Raw genomic sequence first — 18,330 nt, forward strand, 5'->3', positions numbered from 1 at the left:
TTGGAGCAGCCAAGCCCCATACATAGTCAAAAACAGATGATCAGGGCTGTCTGCCAAGGAAGAGGAATCAGGCAGAATAAACAGTAAGTCATAATTCCACTGAACTTTAAACTGGAAAATCGAAATGAAAAATCTCTTCCCCTAATTAAGTAAAGTTATCTAATAATATATAATTTCTCTTATAGCCAGAACCAATGTTAAAGCAGTTAAAACTAGCCTTTGTATAAACATCAGAAACAATAAACAAAATTTTAATGAAGATGCTGGCATTTCAAACCTCTGACCCCCAGGCTCTGAAAGCCTTCTCCAGTCTTAATGCATTCATGGCATATGTTCCAAAATTGTCAATTCCCTCCTCCTGGCCTGCATTCATGATAACGTTATAAAGTGCCGCCGAATCTTCTCGTCTGTGGTACAGCTCCCAACCCAGCTCACCTGAAATAAACCCACAAATGCCACACCAGAGTAAGAATAATGATCCCAAGGTCTAACGGGCATTAGCTAAAACACATAAATTTATGCAACATTATCATTGTTGAGTTTTAAAAGACAGTTCACAAAAAGTTGCAATAAAACCCCACTTCAAAGGAGCCTGCCCTATCACAGACGCATTAGTTCCTAATCCTGTCTCTCACACAGAGGGTGGTATCTAGGACACCTCTTCTTGTGAGTAGAAAGACTACAATGTAGGAGTTAACCTTGACCCTTGACCTCAGCTTTATAATGATGAGTACTTAGCATGGCATAGTTTATCAAGATAAGGGGTTCAGGTTTAAACAATTCAACCCCTAACTTATTGACCCAAAATCATGAGGCTTAAAAATAGAGACAACTGACATTAATTCATATGGTCTCCATTGTGGGATAGCCATAGTCTCTGATGCTCCCTAGTCCCCTCTTCTTCCTTACTTGGCCACTCTATGGGAGACAATCTAGGGGAGACCAACTTGAATGTTCCTAGATAGAGTCAGCTGGCCTAAATATTCCGGCAACCTTTCCAACTATTCCAGCAGCCATCATCTTCCCATTTTCTTCTCTACTCTTCCAAATGATAGGCAGATGTAGGACTGGAACAACAATTGGAAATCTGTAGAATGACTCTCTCCCAGACAAAACAGAAAGAATTGTCATACAAGTTTGGCGGGAGAAATCTTCCTCCAAACTATACTAACAAAAGTGAGTGTGTGTGTGTGTGTGTGTGTGTGTGTGTGTGTGTGTGTGTGTGTACACTTGCACATTTTTGGTAGCTTCTTTTAAATTTTAGAGACTAACTCTAGGTTATTTTCCAATTCTTACCAGTGTAAGATATCCTAATGGCAGTGACAGGAATATGGGAAATCTTTAAAGTCTTGGTTTGAAGAAACTTGAAAACATCATGACTAAGATCTTCAGAGGTCACTTTCTGAAGGACCTTTCTTGCATGTGGCCCTGCAACTCCGAGGACTCCAAGCTCATCAGTTATGTTTTTTATTTCAACATTATATCCACCTTTGGCTGCCTCTTCTTCAATCCATCTGCATTTGAGTCATAAATATTAAATTAAATATTGCTTGAATAATGTATGTTGGTAACATATATTTCTCTGGAGAAATGCTCTGTGTCTAGAATTACCAGAAAGTCCCCAGAGTGTCATTTCTTAAAATCACCTAATTGTTAAAGTTGAAGAAACTGAGTCCCAGAGATGTTAAGTGATTCTCTATAAATTTGGGGGTAATTTTACCCACTTATAAATTTGGGAGTAATTTTTCACAGTACAGAGGATCCTTCATTTAAATGAGTGCTGCCACAGAATTATTTTAAATAGTGACAGCCCTATTACAGTTAAACTAATTACTCAATCTTCAAAAATTAATTTAAACCCAAATTCTCTCTAATACCTGTACACAGGATGGATGCTTGTGCTGCTAAAAGTTAATAATGTGCCAGCCACCAGACACAGAATTGCTTTGACAATTACAAAGAAAAGATAAAAACCCTAAAGACTGGTTTCGATTTCTAGGTCTTGATGAGTTATTGAAACCTGGTTATGGAGGTATATATATGTATATGTATATATACATACATATACATATATATATACATACATACATACATATACATACATATAGAGAGAGAGAGAGAGAGAGAGAGAGCGCGGTCCCTAGAGCTACCAAAATCTATCATAAAATGATCATCTGGATTTACACAAAGCTAAGCTAAGATGGCCCCTAATATATCTTGGATTGGATGATATAATTTGCAGCATTTTATAACTAGAGTGAGAATCTGTCAGAGTAAGACATTTATTAAAAATAATATTCCAAATATTTCTGGGATACTAGACTAAAGACTACAGATTTTATAGTAGACTAAATATCCATGTGAAAGATTGGCTTGGCAGGCCAACGCCAGCTGTGGACCAGAGAGCATAAAGCATGAAAAAGGGAGAAGATAACCCAGAGGGGCAGCTTACTGAAGTGGACTGAATGTGGGCATCAGAATCAGAAAGACTGACTTGAGCAAGTTCCTTTAACTCAAACTTCAGTTTCCTCATCTGAAAATGGGAACAGTATATACTGTGAAGATATATCTACTAAGAGAATTAATTGAGATAATATGTAAGAAGAGTTCTGACACATTGCTGGTGCCCAATAAATAAGAGTTAATACTATTAAAATCAGTAAACCCTACAGATGGATTACCTTTTGGAGAAGAGTGGGGACAGGGTTCCTTACTTTAAATAATTTCCTGTAAAGACATGAGTTTATTCTAAACAATAAGATTTAAGAATTGAAGTGGTACTTTCAACTATTGGTAAAAGAAAAAACTCAATTTAAGATTGAGTCAATATATAATCCATATAAAATTTTCTTACTAGGTTTACTTACCTAAGATCATGAAGTTCTGATCCAGAACCAGTTATTAATAGAAACTCCCCAGGAAACTGATGAGAAACAGTCAACTCAGCATACACTCGACCTTTTGGTGTTAACATGTGACTTATATTTGTAAAACCCACCTACATGAAAGAACTTAAAATCATCTCAAGATGAAATAAAATTCTTATCAATCCTCTTAATACAACATGGAAATAAAAATGTCAACAATAAAAAAAGTATGAATCTTATTATTTATACCAATGGTGTGAACTCTATGCTCAAGGTTAATTTTGAAGTTCTCAGTTTAAATAATCATTACAATTATTTGTCATAAAAACTACACTTCAGTCAATTTTGCAGTTCCTATTGGCACAATTAAGCAAAGTTATAAGGTCCTTGGGTGACAATTCATTAAACAAAAACATAAATTGAAAAATTAGCTAGAATCGTCTTGGTCAGTTGAAGAGTTCTAGGGTTCATACAGAAATCTTTCTGTGAACTAAAGCAAACTATTGTTTTTGTTTTTTTTAAAAAATGAGAGAGTAGAGAGTTAAGCAGGCCAGAATCTTGAACCTTGTACCCTTAAAAGGTTATTTACCTTTGGAATGACATTTGCAAAGAGATGGTCCAACAATCTAATAGAGTCTTGACCTTTGATGTTAAACTTCCCAAATGGTGACAGGTCAATCACCCCTACTCTTTGCATAACCTGTTTATACTCAGAGCCCACAGGCTCAAACCAGTTTGTGCGGCGAAAACTTGGCCTGAAACACAACGTTTGTCAAAAAACAATTGTCATTCGTGTTCAGAAAATTACAGAATAAGTATATTTTAACAAGCCCTATTAATCTAGCAAATCCCATTTGGAAAAAAAAAAATGCAACCTAAAATTCCGTTCTGCAAATCATATGTATACATTGGAATCTGACTTTTTAAGTTACTCATCTATCCCTATAACACGTTTTATAATGAATGAAGTATTAATTAACTAAAAAATAAGGTAGGGTACGTGGGCTCTCAGATCTGGAAGAAAGCTTAGAAGTCAACCAGTCCTGTGATTTTCAATCTCGGTTATATATTAGAGTCACCTAGAGAGCATTTAAAAAATACTAACTTTTTAACCTAATTAGATCAGACTATATGGGGGTTGAGCTATCTTGTCCAGTGCTTCTCAAACATCAATGCAAATACAAATCACTTGAACTTGTTAAAATGCAGAATCTGATGCAGCAGGTCTGGGGTGGGGGCCTCTATTCTGCATTCTAGCAGGCTCCCAGGTAATGCTCATGCTATTAGTCCATGTCTGGACTAAGCATGGATCTGATCCAACATCTTCATTTTTAGAGAAAAAGCACAAAGTGACTTCCAAAGCCTTTGCATTATTTAATGACAGCCTGGAAAGAAGGTCCCCTGATTCATTATGCAGGGTCCATTCTACTTTATGAAATGGACTTCTAATGTGATATTTTCACTTCAGAGCAGAATGCTAAGTCTGCAAAATGAGTTTTCAGTAGCTTAATTATTAAAATAGTAGAAGAAACAGGACAGATCCAAACAGCATAAGGTGAAGAATAAATCTGGCATTTATCTGAATCTCTTAGGAAAAACGAAACCAGTATTTTGCCCCCAGCTATCTAGACTGGCTTTCTACAGAGCCCAAATTCATTATTCAACAACTGGCCCTCTACTATGCCTTATACCATTTAGGTCTGGTCTTAAAATAGTCACCAAAACCTATTCTAAATAAGCAAAATGACAGGTTAAAAAATGGTAACTTAATTTCTTGATTTGCTATTTGTTTTCTCTTGGTTTATGGATTCTCATGAGAAAAATATATAATCACTATTACTCCCAAATACAACAATGGCATGTAATCCAAGTAAAACAATGGCAAGACTTTAGAGGAATTCAGAGAATCATTTTAGTGACATACTTTGTTTTAGCTTAACCTAAAATACCAAGTAAATTCTCTTTTCCTAATTGAAAAATTAAAAAAAAATTTTTTTTAGATTATCTTTCCCCTAATTTATCAATAGTGCATATAATTTTCATAACCCAGTGACACAAAATAGTTGCCTTGAGCTATTCTTTGATAAATAGAAAATCCATATTTCCATACTAAGTGATTCGACCAGGCATCTTAAACCAGGACAAACTTTTAGGAGCCACCTGAAGGCATATGGAAATTTGGAGGTGTTGGGAAGTTTCCTCTGAGCTCTTGGAAAATGCTAAAGTGAGGCTTCACCTGGTTTGACTGTTGGACTTTCGAGGTCACATGGGTTCTAGATAGGAATCAATATCATGTGGAATAGATCAATGCCTCCACTGTCAGAAAATAATTTTTGTAGGAAAGGGCTTAATGTTTATTCGAATGGGTAGAAGGATGAGGTGGGAGGGGAAATGGCTCTTCTCTGATGTCCCTCTATTCCACCTCCAAAGTTTCATTCTGTAGTCAGAACCACAGGCAGATTGTCGTTCACTTACCTGTAGCGAGTGTCCTGGCCCGGTTTGTAGAACCAGTGTGGCTGCTCCCAGCCCGCATGGAACCCCATGGAACATTTAGACTCTAGGGTTTTATAAAGCCCACTGACTCGCTGAGTTGGCCTCCCGGCAAACCGTTCTTCTTTAGGATAACCAACTGAAATAGGAAAACCAGCACTCTAAATAGCATATAACCAAAATTATAAAATAGTTTGAAGTGATTCAGAAAGTGGAAAGTACAGCACTTAAAATCCAAAAGCATATATGAGTGTTAGATTTAAGTAAAACACTCAAAGATGTCATTTATATTGATCATCAAAGGGTAAAGATACAAATAGATTTAAAACAAAATCACTGATGTACTTCACGGATTAAATATATATATTAATACAGATTCCTTGTTGTGTCTTAAAGGCACATGCTTTTTAGATCTCTAACCACTCCCACCACAATATAGAATAAAAAGCATCTAAAGTCAGAGGCACTGCAAGTCAATTCTGTATGTACTCTGTACACAACAGCAAATTTGCACTTTACCAATATTGTTGAATCCGTATGACTCTCTTGCTTTTGCCTCAGTGTACTGAGTTGTTGTCCATTTGCCATAGCGATTGGGATCCAATTCTATCAGATCAAAAGGAGGTTCTCCATGCAGGATCCAGTCACTGAGATATTTCCCTACCCCACCAGCGTGGATGATGCCATATCTTTCAAATACAGAGATAAATACCCTATTACTTACATATGCTATTTACAAACAATGAAACATGTCCAAATATTTTATAGGGCCTCATAGTTGGGGCGTTTTGTGCAATTCAGAACACACAATCAACATAATCTTTATGCTATGATTTTTGTTCCTCAAAAAAATGTACACATTTAGGCATCTATATTAAATGTGCCTGACTTGATAGCTAGTTTGTTTCCATGGTTTCAAGAGATATATAATACCTGCAGAATGGCCTACAACTCTTGCCTAGTAAGAATGCTCGCTTTAGGAAAATGGAGAAAGGAAGCAACGGGCAGATATGGTTGATACTTTATCAGCCCTCTTGAGCTGTGATTATTCTGACAGATAGGAACCTTGTAGGAGAAACATGTACACTGTAGAGTGGCATGCCCATCTCTTCTCAGACGAAATTTAGTTCAGGCACCCTCAGGCAATGATTTCTGTGCAAGGATCTTGGGCCATTATTTTAGAAGTATTCAGGGACTCACTCAGGGACTTGTGGGGAGGACACAGAAAAGAACACTGCCCACTGTATTTTGTAACTAATGAGTCACTTGGTGGAGAAGGTGGGTTTGTTTTCTATTTCTACATGAAGATGCTTTAAAACCAAGAACATGATTGTGGTAAAGAATTTGATATAGATGGAGGGATCACAATTTAACTTTGGCCATGTGCTGTTCTACCCACTCTTGTCTAATGAAGGACTTTACTGTGGGTTTATCTATGGTTTAAGTTAAGAGATGCTTCAGAGGAATTGGATGAGTAGGAAGTCATGAAAAGATGACCAAGAAAAGGAGCTACATGAGCAGACCTCAAAATGCAAGAAATTCCAGTACCCGAAATGAGAGCAACTTAACAGCAAGAATCATGGGTTCAAAGTGCTTGGGAGGACCTTAGCAAAGACTGGAAATGTTAACTAGTTTTGCTATTTTATAAAAATAAATGCCTAATTTGTTATAAGGCTATTTCTCAAGCAGAATAAAAAGGCAACAATTGACACTTCTCTGGATAGTTTTTTAAAAAAAGAGACATGGATCATCCAAATTACCCACCATCTCGCTGTTTCAAGAAAGCAAGAAAATGATTACACATATGCTTAAAATAATTATGAAATATATGCTTTAAATGTTTATTCACTTAGCCATGCCCAATGTATGATATACAATAGTTGCCATTTTTGAGAGCTAGGGATGCTCATTTCCAAGACTTGAAACTGTATAAAGTTTTACTACTATTTATTGAGAGTGCTTACCATTTACAAGGCATTGTTTCCATCTAACATGTACCAGTTTCATTCTTTAGTATCTCCATTTTACCAATGAGAAAATCAACTGGCACACAGGGGTTAAATAAGGCCATACAGCAATAAAGAGCAGATTCGAGATAAAAAGCTCAGTCATCTGAGCCCAGTGTGCACTCCTTTATTGGACTTCTTTAATGTTCTAAATCTCTTTTTTCGGCTAAGACACACATGACATAATTCACATCCTCAGCAGACTTTTTGGGCATAGCCAGGGTTGTGCTTTGGTTCCCTGTCACCTCACTGCTACACCATGTCCTTTCCCTCTCAACAATGCACATAAGCAAACAAAAGGGGCAGAGTGCTGTTATTCGAGAACAATCCTGAATAAAATCTAATTTATTTTTAAAAAGTAAATCTTCTACAAACTTCAACTCTCTAACCATTAACAAGTTATATGTAAAAAGCCACACAACTGAGTGTTATGAAACTTCTATTGAGAGCCCCTAGTTTAGTAGTTAAAAATAAAAAATAGTAGAATAAGGAGATCTGGGTATGATTTTTGTTCCGCAACTATTAGTTGTGTGATCTTGGGAAAGCTGTGTGACCATCTTGAGCTTAGTCTTCTCCTGTGCACACTTTCTTCGTGGTGCTGGTGGAGGATTAATTGACATGGAATTTAAAAGCACATGGTAGGGAAGCAATACATGGTGGCTACTGGGCCCTTGTATAACTGACAACAGAGTGTGCCTATGCTCAATTGATAAGATCTTCGTAAAGAAGTAATATGTGAAGTAGAACTGGAAGTAAATTTGATGAGTAGAGGAGAGTTAGATTCTTCCTGTAGCTTTAGCATTAAGAACCTGTTTCTTTTAAATGGCTCACGTTTTTTGAGTGTTTGTGTCTGCTTTTTATACTCTGTTATACTGTTAGATGTTACAACTTAAAGCACTCTCCCCTATTTAAACTTGCTGCTTATAATCTGTTCTAAGACAAAAAAAAAAAAACTGGATTCAATTCAATGCAATTCATTAAACATTTTGGGGGCATCATGTTAGAAGCAGAAGATCTCGTTAGAATTGAGACAAAACAAAAGTAAAACAGCGTTGTCTGAGATAATCTGTGAGTAAAGTAAATTAGCACTGGCATATACATAGACAGTTTGGGAGGGGCAGCCAATGTGGGCATTCATCACACTACCAATTAAAAATATCTTAGCTATTGTGAATAATGCTTCAATAAACATAGGGGTACATATATCTTTATGAATAAGTACTTTCAAATTTTTCAGTTAGATACCCTGAAGAAGGATTCCTGGGTTGTATGATAGCTCTATTCTTAATTTTTGGAGGAAGCTCCAGATAAGAATTATATGATTTCATTCATATATGGGATATAAAACAAAAGGCAACAAACAAACAAACAAACAAACTCATAGATACAGACAACAGAATGTTGGTTGCCAAAGGGGAAGGGAATGGGAGGATGAAGAGTGTGAAAGAGGGCAAATACATGATAACAAATGGAAACTAGACTTTGGGTGGTGCGCACACTGTACAGTACATGAATGTCATATTATAAAGTTGCATATCTAAAATTTATATAAGGTTATTAACCAATGTTACCCCCAATAAATTTAATTTTAAAAAAGGATAATAAACATTCCAGACTTCTTCACAATTAGAAACTTTGTGATTCAGTGGACACTATTAAGAAAGTGAAAAAACTCACAGAATGGGAGAAAAATTTTGCAAATCGTGTATCTGATGAGAGTCTTGTATCTAGAATATATAAATACCTCCTAAAACTTAACAATAAAAAGATGAATAATCCAATTTTTTAAATGGGCAAAAGATACAAACAGACATTTCTCCAAAGAAGATACACAAGTGATGTGCTAGAGAATCACTCCCATACACGCATGCTTATATATGGACTCTACAGTAATTACCTAAGCCCTCAGTTACATTATACCAGCCAGTCCCCTATCTCCATCTGGTTTTCTCCCTTTGGATGTCCCACAGATCTAAACTTAACACGTCAAACCCAACCTGTCAAAAATAGTACTCATTTTTCAGGTTCTTTCTCCCCAGGGTTCCAGCATCCAACCAAGGGGCAACTTAAAAAAGTTGCCATCATTTGCTATTTTTTTCTCTCCCTCAAGACATAATGCAATTGATTAGCAAATTTAATAATTTTATCTCCTGTCTCTTAGTCTTCACTGCTATTTCCCTAGTTCAGACCCCAGCCTCTCTACTTTTGGCAGAACAGCACCCCAATAAGCCTTGTGCCTCTGGTCAGATTTCACCGCCTTGTTCTCAACTGTAGCCCAGTGCCTAGCTATAGACCTGGCACAGAGATAGCAATCATTAAATATTGATTAAATAAATAGCTAGATAAAATGGGGAAGAAAAGTAGAATATTAGAAGTTATAATATGACAGTAAATGGAGCATGATATTAATAATCACCAAATACATGGCAAAAATAGAGATGAAACATCAAATGAGTGATGAAATCATAAATAGTAAGCAACTTGAGGAATTATAAAGAAATAAATCATGTTAGACAAACATGAATTATGGCAAGAACTGTATCAGATATGTTATATATTTGATATTTTAAATTATCTGTGTTATGGAAACATTGGGGCAAATTGACTTAAATGAATATACACAGAATATACACAGAATGAAAAGAAACATAAATAATAGAAATGGCAGGAAATATACAAAGAGAAAATTCCAGGAAATTATTGCCCTTCCATGTGCAAGTCTTTTAAATCTATACAAGTGATTAAACCATTATATAGTCAGGGTCTTAAGGCTGAAACTTTTTATTCTTCCCATTTCATTGATCATGAAAGGGAGAAAACTCTCTGCACCTCCCCCATTTTTCATTTTTGGCCTGAGATTATGAGACAAGGCTTATCTAAAATACATGATTCAATGATAAATGTTGAATTATATGGAGATACTCACCCAAAGCCTATAGCCACCCAGTAGTTTCTGACCCCATGATGGGGCCCCACCATAGGCAGTATGTCAGGAGAATAGGTAATAGGGCCATTGACAACATTGATGATGTCAGCCTTTTTCAAGACTGGAACCATTTCCATGGCAGCTTCGACATGTTCCATGATTCGGTCTAGATCAGACTCAAAGAGTTCCTTTCCAAAATCTGAAAGGTCATGCCACTGTGATCAGGATGCCACATTTGCACTGACAAGCACTCTAAAGTGATTTAAATCTCTGAATCAGCTTACATGTAAAGATGGCCTGTTAATAAGCTACTTCTTTTCTTCTTTAAGTCTAAACTTGATATTCACTATCAACAGATGGGTAGTCACTATATTACTAAGAACAATAATGTTATTTCTTGAAACAATAAAATCATAAAAGTTATCCTTTTTAATTAATAGAAATTTTTAACTTATACATATTAACAGTTTCCAGTTACAAAAACAAACAACAATTATTCAGTTTATCAAGAGATGTGCGTCCCAGGCCTGGCTGTGATCCAGGCTCTTAGCTTGGAATAGGACCCCGGATTTAGAATGTTACATTAGTGTAGTAGGGTGTCTGTGCCTAAAATATGTAAATATACTTCAGCTTATTGTATCACGCATGTGAGGCTGAAAGCCACTATTGTACTCTGCTATGTGTGGAGTCACGCGGTCCCCTGGAGAACAGAAGGAGAGCATAAAAAGGGGAGCAGAAGTGTGTGCAATATCGCGCTCCTCGCCAACAGAAGTGTGCTCCACACAATACCGTTGGTGCCTGCTGTTTCATTCTCATGTCTGCCTCTTGTGCATTCTTCCAACTGGGCATCACCATCGAACCTTCCTTTCTCGATCAGCTCGGTGCTGGCAAGAGAGATCTTTTATCCTTTAAATAACCACAAGTCTGCTTTGGCCTCCCAGGTGAGAGCAAATGGGAATTTACAAAGTCATGTCAAGACACTGGGGATAAGTGGAAACTATGCTAGACTCTGGGAGATGGCTTTCAATCCCTTTTAACTCTCAGCAGGGAAGGAATGGCACAGAGGCCTCCTTCCCCAAGCTTGCTCCCACACACATTCAGAGGGCTAGAATTCTGTGGAAAGAGCCAGGGCCCTGGAGTGCAATCATCCTCTCAGTCCCAAAAGGCACTGTGATTGAAGGCAGGGCCACAGATGAGCTTCTAAAAGACTGCGTCCACCAATACTAGTGATTTTCCCACACGGCAGCCTGTTAGTTTCTTGTTGTCCCTCCCAGGGACTGCAGGTTGGGTCAGTGGTGTGGAGGCCTGCAGATTGCCAGGACTGGATGCAGACATGTGGTTGCTCAGGGCCAGCCAATAATCCGGCTCTCCCTCTGAATGAAATTATTAAAATATTTGTTCAACATTTACTTGGAGGAAAGGCTGCCGGCATGGAGGAAGAGCGAAGAGGGAGGCTGCCAGGGGACAAGTCAGCCCTCCTGTGATTAGGAGCTATTCTTCTGCTCAGGCCCAAATGCAGAGAGCCTACTCAGCAAAACTAAAGTCTTCAGCTAACTGGCTCAATTTCTATGGAAAGTGCTTTAGTAATCATTTGTGGAGACATGGGTATGTGCATTCTATGAGGAATGGGAGGGAGGGATTCATTCCCTAGCCCCAATTGCTCATCAAAGTATCATTCCGGAAAGTACAGTTGCCTCCATTTGTTTGTATTCTCTATAACAGTTCAGTGTCCCAATGACATTTTAGCTCCATTTAGAGATTAAAACCTGAGGCATCTCCTTAAGTGACCCAGTCTTTAATCTGGCTCTGTAGAAATGTTTCATCAAAAACACAGGTCTTTCTCCCTTACGGAACTTGAAAGAGAAACTGTAGTACCTCCTGCTTTAGCATAGAGGCTTGAACCTTTTCCACATCCACTTATGTAGTAGGGGAGGGCTTCAGTATGCAGTTGCAACCTATCTTGCTCTAGGATAGACTCTGAGGCTTTCATTCTTAGAAGGCTAGATAACTTGACACTGATATCTGTCATGTTTCCAACTGTCCAAACACAATAGCAGCTACATCCAAATTAGACCCAGCAGGCAGGGGAGGAAGGAAAGAGCAGGGAGGCAGGGGGTTGGTGTGAGCAGGTAAAAATCACCTTGAGCCTTCCACAGCAGTAGAGAGCATGTTTCTTTAGCTTCTCCACCATCGACTGCCTCCTCTCTTTCTTTACTCCCTGCTGTGATTGTTCAATGGCATAAAAGAACAGAGCTTACCTCAAACCCCTCACCACCAATGTTCCAGGGATCTGATAGGCTAGTACTATGGTGTCATCTTACTTTACAGCCAGCCTCTCACCACAGGGAGGATAAAATATACATGTCTGACCTGCACACACTTCCATTTGCTGAACCCACCTGGAGGGACTCCACTGGTGACCCATGAGTCTTGAACTTTCATTTTCTCCTGACTTTCATAGGGACCAAACAAAAGCCCATCCCTTTCTTGTCGGAGGTAATAAGATCCTTCCAGGTCACGGAGCACAGGCAGTTCTCGTTTCAAAGCTTTTACTTCGGGGATAGTAGATGTAACAACATATTGATGTTGAACCGGAATGAGAGGATGTTCTAGTCCAATCATCTTACCTACTTCACGAGCCCAAAATCCTTAAATAAAAAAAAAAAAATCACTTGAAAACGTCACCACACATATAAACATACCACATCTGACATTGATAATAGCATTTATATTAAAATAAAATAGAAGACTTCAATACCAATGGCAAAGTCTAAAGTATGTCATAACAACTTTAAATTTTTTGTCATTACAAAATTGACTGGGGGAAGAGAAGATGAGACAAAATTTTACATTGCCCCAGAGTTTTGAAGATAATTCTGTAATTTAATAGAACTCCATTCCTGAAAAAGTATTTTGCCCACAAACAAAGATGGGCAGGAAAAAATATTTGAAGGACAAAATAAATAACCCAAATATGTCAAATGTACCAATGTGGATAAGAAAGAGAGTAATGAACTAACCCTATCTGTAGAACATGAATGATCAGGCAAGGGAAGAGGCCCCCATTTTGATGTGATCAATGTAACACATTATAATCATGACCAAAGCCCTGCAGCTCAGTCCCTGACCCCCAGGCTTTCCTCTCCCCACATTGCTGATGCCTAAAACTCCATAAGCACAAAATTGTTCTGCTAACTTATAATTTGAAAATGCATATACTTTGAGAGAGAGAGAGCACATTCAGTTTTCTCTATTATTTTAAAAATTTAGTTTGAATATGTTCGTAAGGTCCTTTCTTACAAAGGACACAAAGGCACCAGGGTCCAGAGCAGGAGGTGCCACAGCCAACGGGAGAGGGCTCATAAGTAGTGGTGGTTCTCACATTGAGGTGAGAGGTTTCTTACTGCACAGTGTACATGGGGACTGTCTTATTGGTAGGAACAAATGTTATTTTTTCCTTTGCAAAAGATAGAACTAGACAATTTGTGGCTGAAAGGACCCTTGATTCTCCCCTAGGATATTCTTCAGTATACAGATATGGAGCTGAAGTCCAGAGGAAAAAAGAGCCCTGCCCAAGGTCACACAGGGAGACTCTGGAATCAGCACATTTTATTGGTTTTCTTGCTACAGAAAGACTTTATTTTAAAAATCCAAGACTCTTTCACTGTATAAAGTTACTTTAGAATCTGAAATGATAAGTAATTGTTAGGGATGTCATGTCATCTGACCCACCAATGGATTGTTTGAGGGGGAAGGGTTCTATGTGCTTGTTTATTTCATAATAATTTTGAGTAATCATTCGAATAATTAGGGAATCTTTTTTAAGTTATTTCTTTAGGAGTTTCACTCTAAATTTTTAATCATTTCTTTTTCTCCTTTTTTCATAATCTAGTAAGTTCTGAATTTCCTGTCATTATGAAGTTCAGAGCTAGACACAGAATTATCAATTATGACTCAGTCTGGGAACCCAGATTATGTGCTCTTATGTACTGAAGTTTATTTTTATTTAACCATCTAAATATCACTCTTGTGCTCAGTTGTTACGTTTTGGCCTAACAGCTAAATCAGCCACACTTACATAATAGCACCCAAAATGGGTGTCTGTTTGCAAACCAAAAATCTTGCCTATGGGCATTAGAGCTGTTTGTTGGTCTTTTAATAATTTAGAGACGTAATTTATTTGTGCTAGTAGGAAGATGTGAATTAACAATGTCAGAACTTTGTAGGAAAATACAGTAAAGCCACAAATTCTAGTTATATGAACTAGAGAAGCTTTAAAATATAAAAAGTCAAAATATTTAGCTTAGCAATTCAAAGCATTTTCCTCAATATATTTGTTTCAATTAAAACATAAATTGAAGAATAAATTCTGTCCTATGCAAACATATTTATACATTTCTGAGTATAACTGCTCACTTATTAATGTACTTCATGATTAAAATAAAGTGGAAACATATGCTTAAGTATCATATAACTATATTATTTCAATGAGCTCCATGGAAAGCTCTCTGCTATTTTACCCTATGGTGGTGGTGTTTGTTGGCATTCTCTCCTCTATATGTCAATCAAGTTAACCTAAATCTAGCTAGGATTATACTTCAACCCCTGCTAGATCACCTACCTACCAAGTTCAAAAGGAAGAGAGACAAATGTGGAGGGATCATCTAAAATCTACCATTACCACCTAGAAAACACTGAAGAGAAGAGTCAATAAAAACGATCATTTGGAAATGGGTTCCATTTTTTAAAAAATGCAGTGATTAATAGAAATGGAGTTAAAATGAAGGGTACAGTTTCGTGGACAAGTTTCCTTGTACTAGTGATTTATACAGTAGCAATGATGGTTTATATAGTGACATTCTCTGATGCAGAGTATCAGGTAAAATTAAGCAATTCTTTTTGGCTGAACACTGGACTTCAGGTTGGCACCATCCAATCACATTTCTGATTTACCGTATTAGGAAAATTCTCGAGTAAAGTTTACAAAGCTATCTCAGGCTTACAGGCTTACAGAGTCAATTGGAAATGAAAACAAGAGAAACATTCATCACCATGGAAAGAAAAAGCCTGCATCATAATAAATAGCTCCTGTCCTATGCCCCTGAGCTGCCTCTGAGGGGAGAAGTAGAATGCAGGTAGAATTAAAAACAGTTTTTTAAGCAATACTAAAGGCAAATTAGCCTATTGTACACCAAGAGGTCAGGAGTGTCAGAAACTGTTCCTCTGCTCTGCTTGCTCAAGAATAAAGTTACTTCAGTCTCCCTCTCAGACCAGGGCATAGACTTTTAAGGAAATAATTAATCATAATAATGATTATGATTATCATACTTAATTTTTTAGTGTTTTCCATATGGTAAACCCTTTCTGGATACTTTACATTACTAGCTCATTTACTAACCATAATAACTTTTTGAGATGGGCACTATTATCTCCATTTTACAAATAAGTCATTTGCCCAGGTTGCATGGTAACAATACACACATCAGCAAATGGACATAGTTTTTACTTGTAAACTTTCCTTTTCATGGATATCCTAAAGACTCAACAGCCTCCTGTTACGACTCCACGTAAAGAAACTTCTAGCAGGTGATAGTACAATTGAGTAGATAATAGTGGCCTTTATATTTTCAACATTTTGCTTATATTTCCAAGTCGTTATCCTAGTTCCTTTCATTAAATTTCAGAGCTGGCCTGAAGGCCTCACCTGAATTGGTGAGGCATCCTGGTGTCACTGAGTAACTCTGGGAAACATTCCATCAGACACACATTTTCAAATCCTATTAGCATGATGCCTTCTGTAAAGATTGCTTTTATTCATAAAATGGATCTTTGTTAGTTTTAATTATAAAAGGAAGCATGTTGACGCCTTGGCCCCCAATTACTGAGGCTTACCATTTGGGGAGCTTCTATACTTTAAATAAGGTTTTTTCAAAACAGATTTACAATTAATTAAACACACACTGCTCCACACCTTCCATGGACTACTAATATGTAATCAGTCAGAGTTTTTCCAGTAACTTTTGCCCATTGGAAGAGAAGAGATGGAGGAAAAATAAACAAATAAAAAAGATATGGACCAGAGATATGATCTGAATGACATAAAGAATTGATGCAATATACAGATGATATATTATAAAATCGTACACCTGAAACGCATATAATGTTATTAACTAATGTCACCCCAATACATTTAATTTAAAAGGAAAGAATTGAGAATTGAGACAGCATAGTTCTTCATACAACTCTCAGCAAGGAGCTGCCTGGAGTTACCAAGAACTGAGGACAAGAAAGGCAGCGATGTGACTGAGATGCTTCAAGAACAAAGACAGCAGAAGGACATCCTGGGGAACAGCTTCCTGGTGTTGACCCAGAAAAACAATCCCAGAAATTAGGTTGAAGGTGTGGCCCTGTGTTTACCACCCCACACAGGGCCACACTGTCAATCTAATTCTAAGGATGTGTTTTCCCAGGACAGCACCAGAAGTGTTTTCTAGCACCTCCTGCCATTGCCCTCCCTCACCCTGATTGCCCCAAAAGATTTCACAGCTGCATAAAATATGTCAGATCTCTTTGGAAAGAATTCTTTCTCTTTAGTGATTCTTTATTCCTCACAGTTTGTTATTTAGAGGAAAAAATTATTACAATGGTAATGAACGATGCAAAAAATTTTTATCCATTTTAGGGAAACAATAAATAACTGTGTTAAATTAAGGTCTTCTACATGCTTCCTCAAAAATATCAGTTGGGAGTGTACAGCTGCCTGAAGCACTGTGTTGAGAAAAATGGTGGGGTTTGTCCAAGCTCATCTGTGATCAATTAGCAATGTCTGCCATGGGTGCTGATATGGAAGTCAAAGTATGTTTGTTCAGTATTTGCTATCACTATGAAAACAGTAAAATGTTCTAGGGGCTGAATTTGTAGGGGAAATGTTCTAGGGGCTCATAAAGAAAGATGTACAATTACAAAGAATCTTTGCTACCTGGTAAATAAGGTGTCAGTGATTTCATGGTCTTAGATATTCTAGCAGAATTTAGATCAGTTATACCCAATGACAGCAAGGGGTAGGGATATCAGATGGGGATTGTGGGGGTATGAGTGGGGGGTAGAGGCAGGATCAAAAAAGAAAGTTCAGAAAGAAAGCAATATTTATTCTTTTGCTCTTTTTTTTTTTTCCAGCAAGTCATTTTCTATTACTGTATTTTGAATTTCAAATGATATCAAAGAAGTCATGAGAGTTTTACACTTTTCAAATGGGAGAATAGGTTAGAAAGATTCAGAAATACTAATTTAAACTCTTAAATATTGAAAATATAACTTCTTCTAGAACCACTAAAAGTGTTTTGTTTAAAATAAATAACATCAATTGTAGTTACAGTTTAGAGGAAAGAATCTTAAGGGTCCATGTTTCTAGCATGTTCTCATGGCATAGCATTTGATCTGAAAATAATATAGATTGTTTTTATTGTATAATTTAAGTACTGACTCAAAGAGTAGACAATAAGAAAATCAGTTACTGCCTCATGCTTATTTTAGGTTTTAAATTAACCATTATGAATAATAGGTAAATATAAAGTATTAGCCCAGTTTAGACTGCATAAGTATTTTCATTTGCACAAGAATTTATTTTTGTGTGTATGATGATTGAAAATGACTTCACAAGCAAATGACCTATTAACTCAAGAATCAAAAGACGCAAGTCCAAGTCCTGGCTCTGACATAATTGTGTTACTTTGCCGAGTAGCATGACCTTTCTGGACCTTGATTTTCATAAATGGAAAATGAATAAGTTGTTAGATTATCTCAAATATCCCTTTTGGCTTCACTATTCTGAGTCTAAATTATAATAGAGTAACCTGAGAAAAGATTATGAAGTATGTTTAATAATGCTGTGAAAGGAAAGGATTAAAAGTTTTTTGACTAGAGTCAAGTAATCAGAAATAGATGACAGAGAACACAAATGATTAAATCTGCCCTAAAAGAGCAAACTGAGAACAAAGATGCTCATGAATTGGAACACTAGAATTTAATTACTAGTGTAGGG

At 37.0% G+C, this 18,330-nt stretch overlaps 1 protein-coding gene across 1 annotated transcript in view; it reads right to left on the minus strand.

Moving 5' to 3' along the window:
- The window catches only part of DMGDH (dimethylglycine dehydrogenase), a 54,927-nt gene that overhangs the window by 23,537 nt on the left and 13,060 nt on the right, over window positions 1-18,330 (minus strand). Inside the window, exons 6-13 of the mRNA XM_006913172.1 lie at window positions 12,689-12,937; window positions 10,290-10,488; window positions 5,877-6,046; window positions 5,343-5,496; window positions 3,457-3,622; window positions 2,868-2,998; window positions 1,297-1,514; window positions 278-435 (exon numbers count right to left, since the gene is read on the minus strand). Coding sequence (XP_006913234.1) covers window positions 278-435; window positions 1,297-1,514; window positions 2,868-2,998; window positions 3,457-3,622; window positions 5,343-5,496; window positions 5,877-6,046; window positions 10,290-10,488; window positions 12,689-12,937 — 1,445 coding nt within the window. The remainder of the gene's footprint in view (window positions 1-277; window positions 436-1,296; window positions 1,515-2,867; window positions 2,999-3,456; window positions 3,623-5,342; window positions 5,497-5,876; window positions 6,047-10,289; window positions 10,489-12,688; window positions 12,938-18,330) is intronic.

Source organism: Pteropus alecto, unplaced genomic scaffold, assembly GCF_000325575.1.
Source record: "Pteropus alecto unplaced genomic scaffold, ASM32557v1 scaffold20, whole genome shotgun sequence".
In the NCBI taxonomy this organism is placed as follows: domain Eukaryota; kingdom Metazoa; phylum Chordata; class Mammalia; order Chiroptera; family Pteropodidae; genus Pteropus; species Pteropus alecto.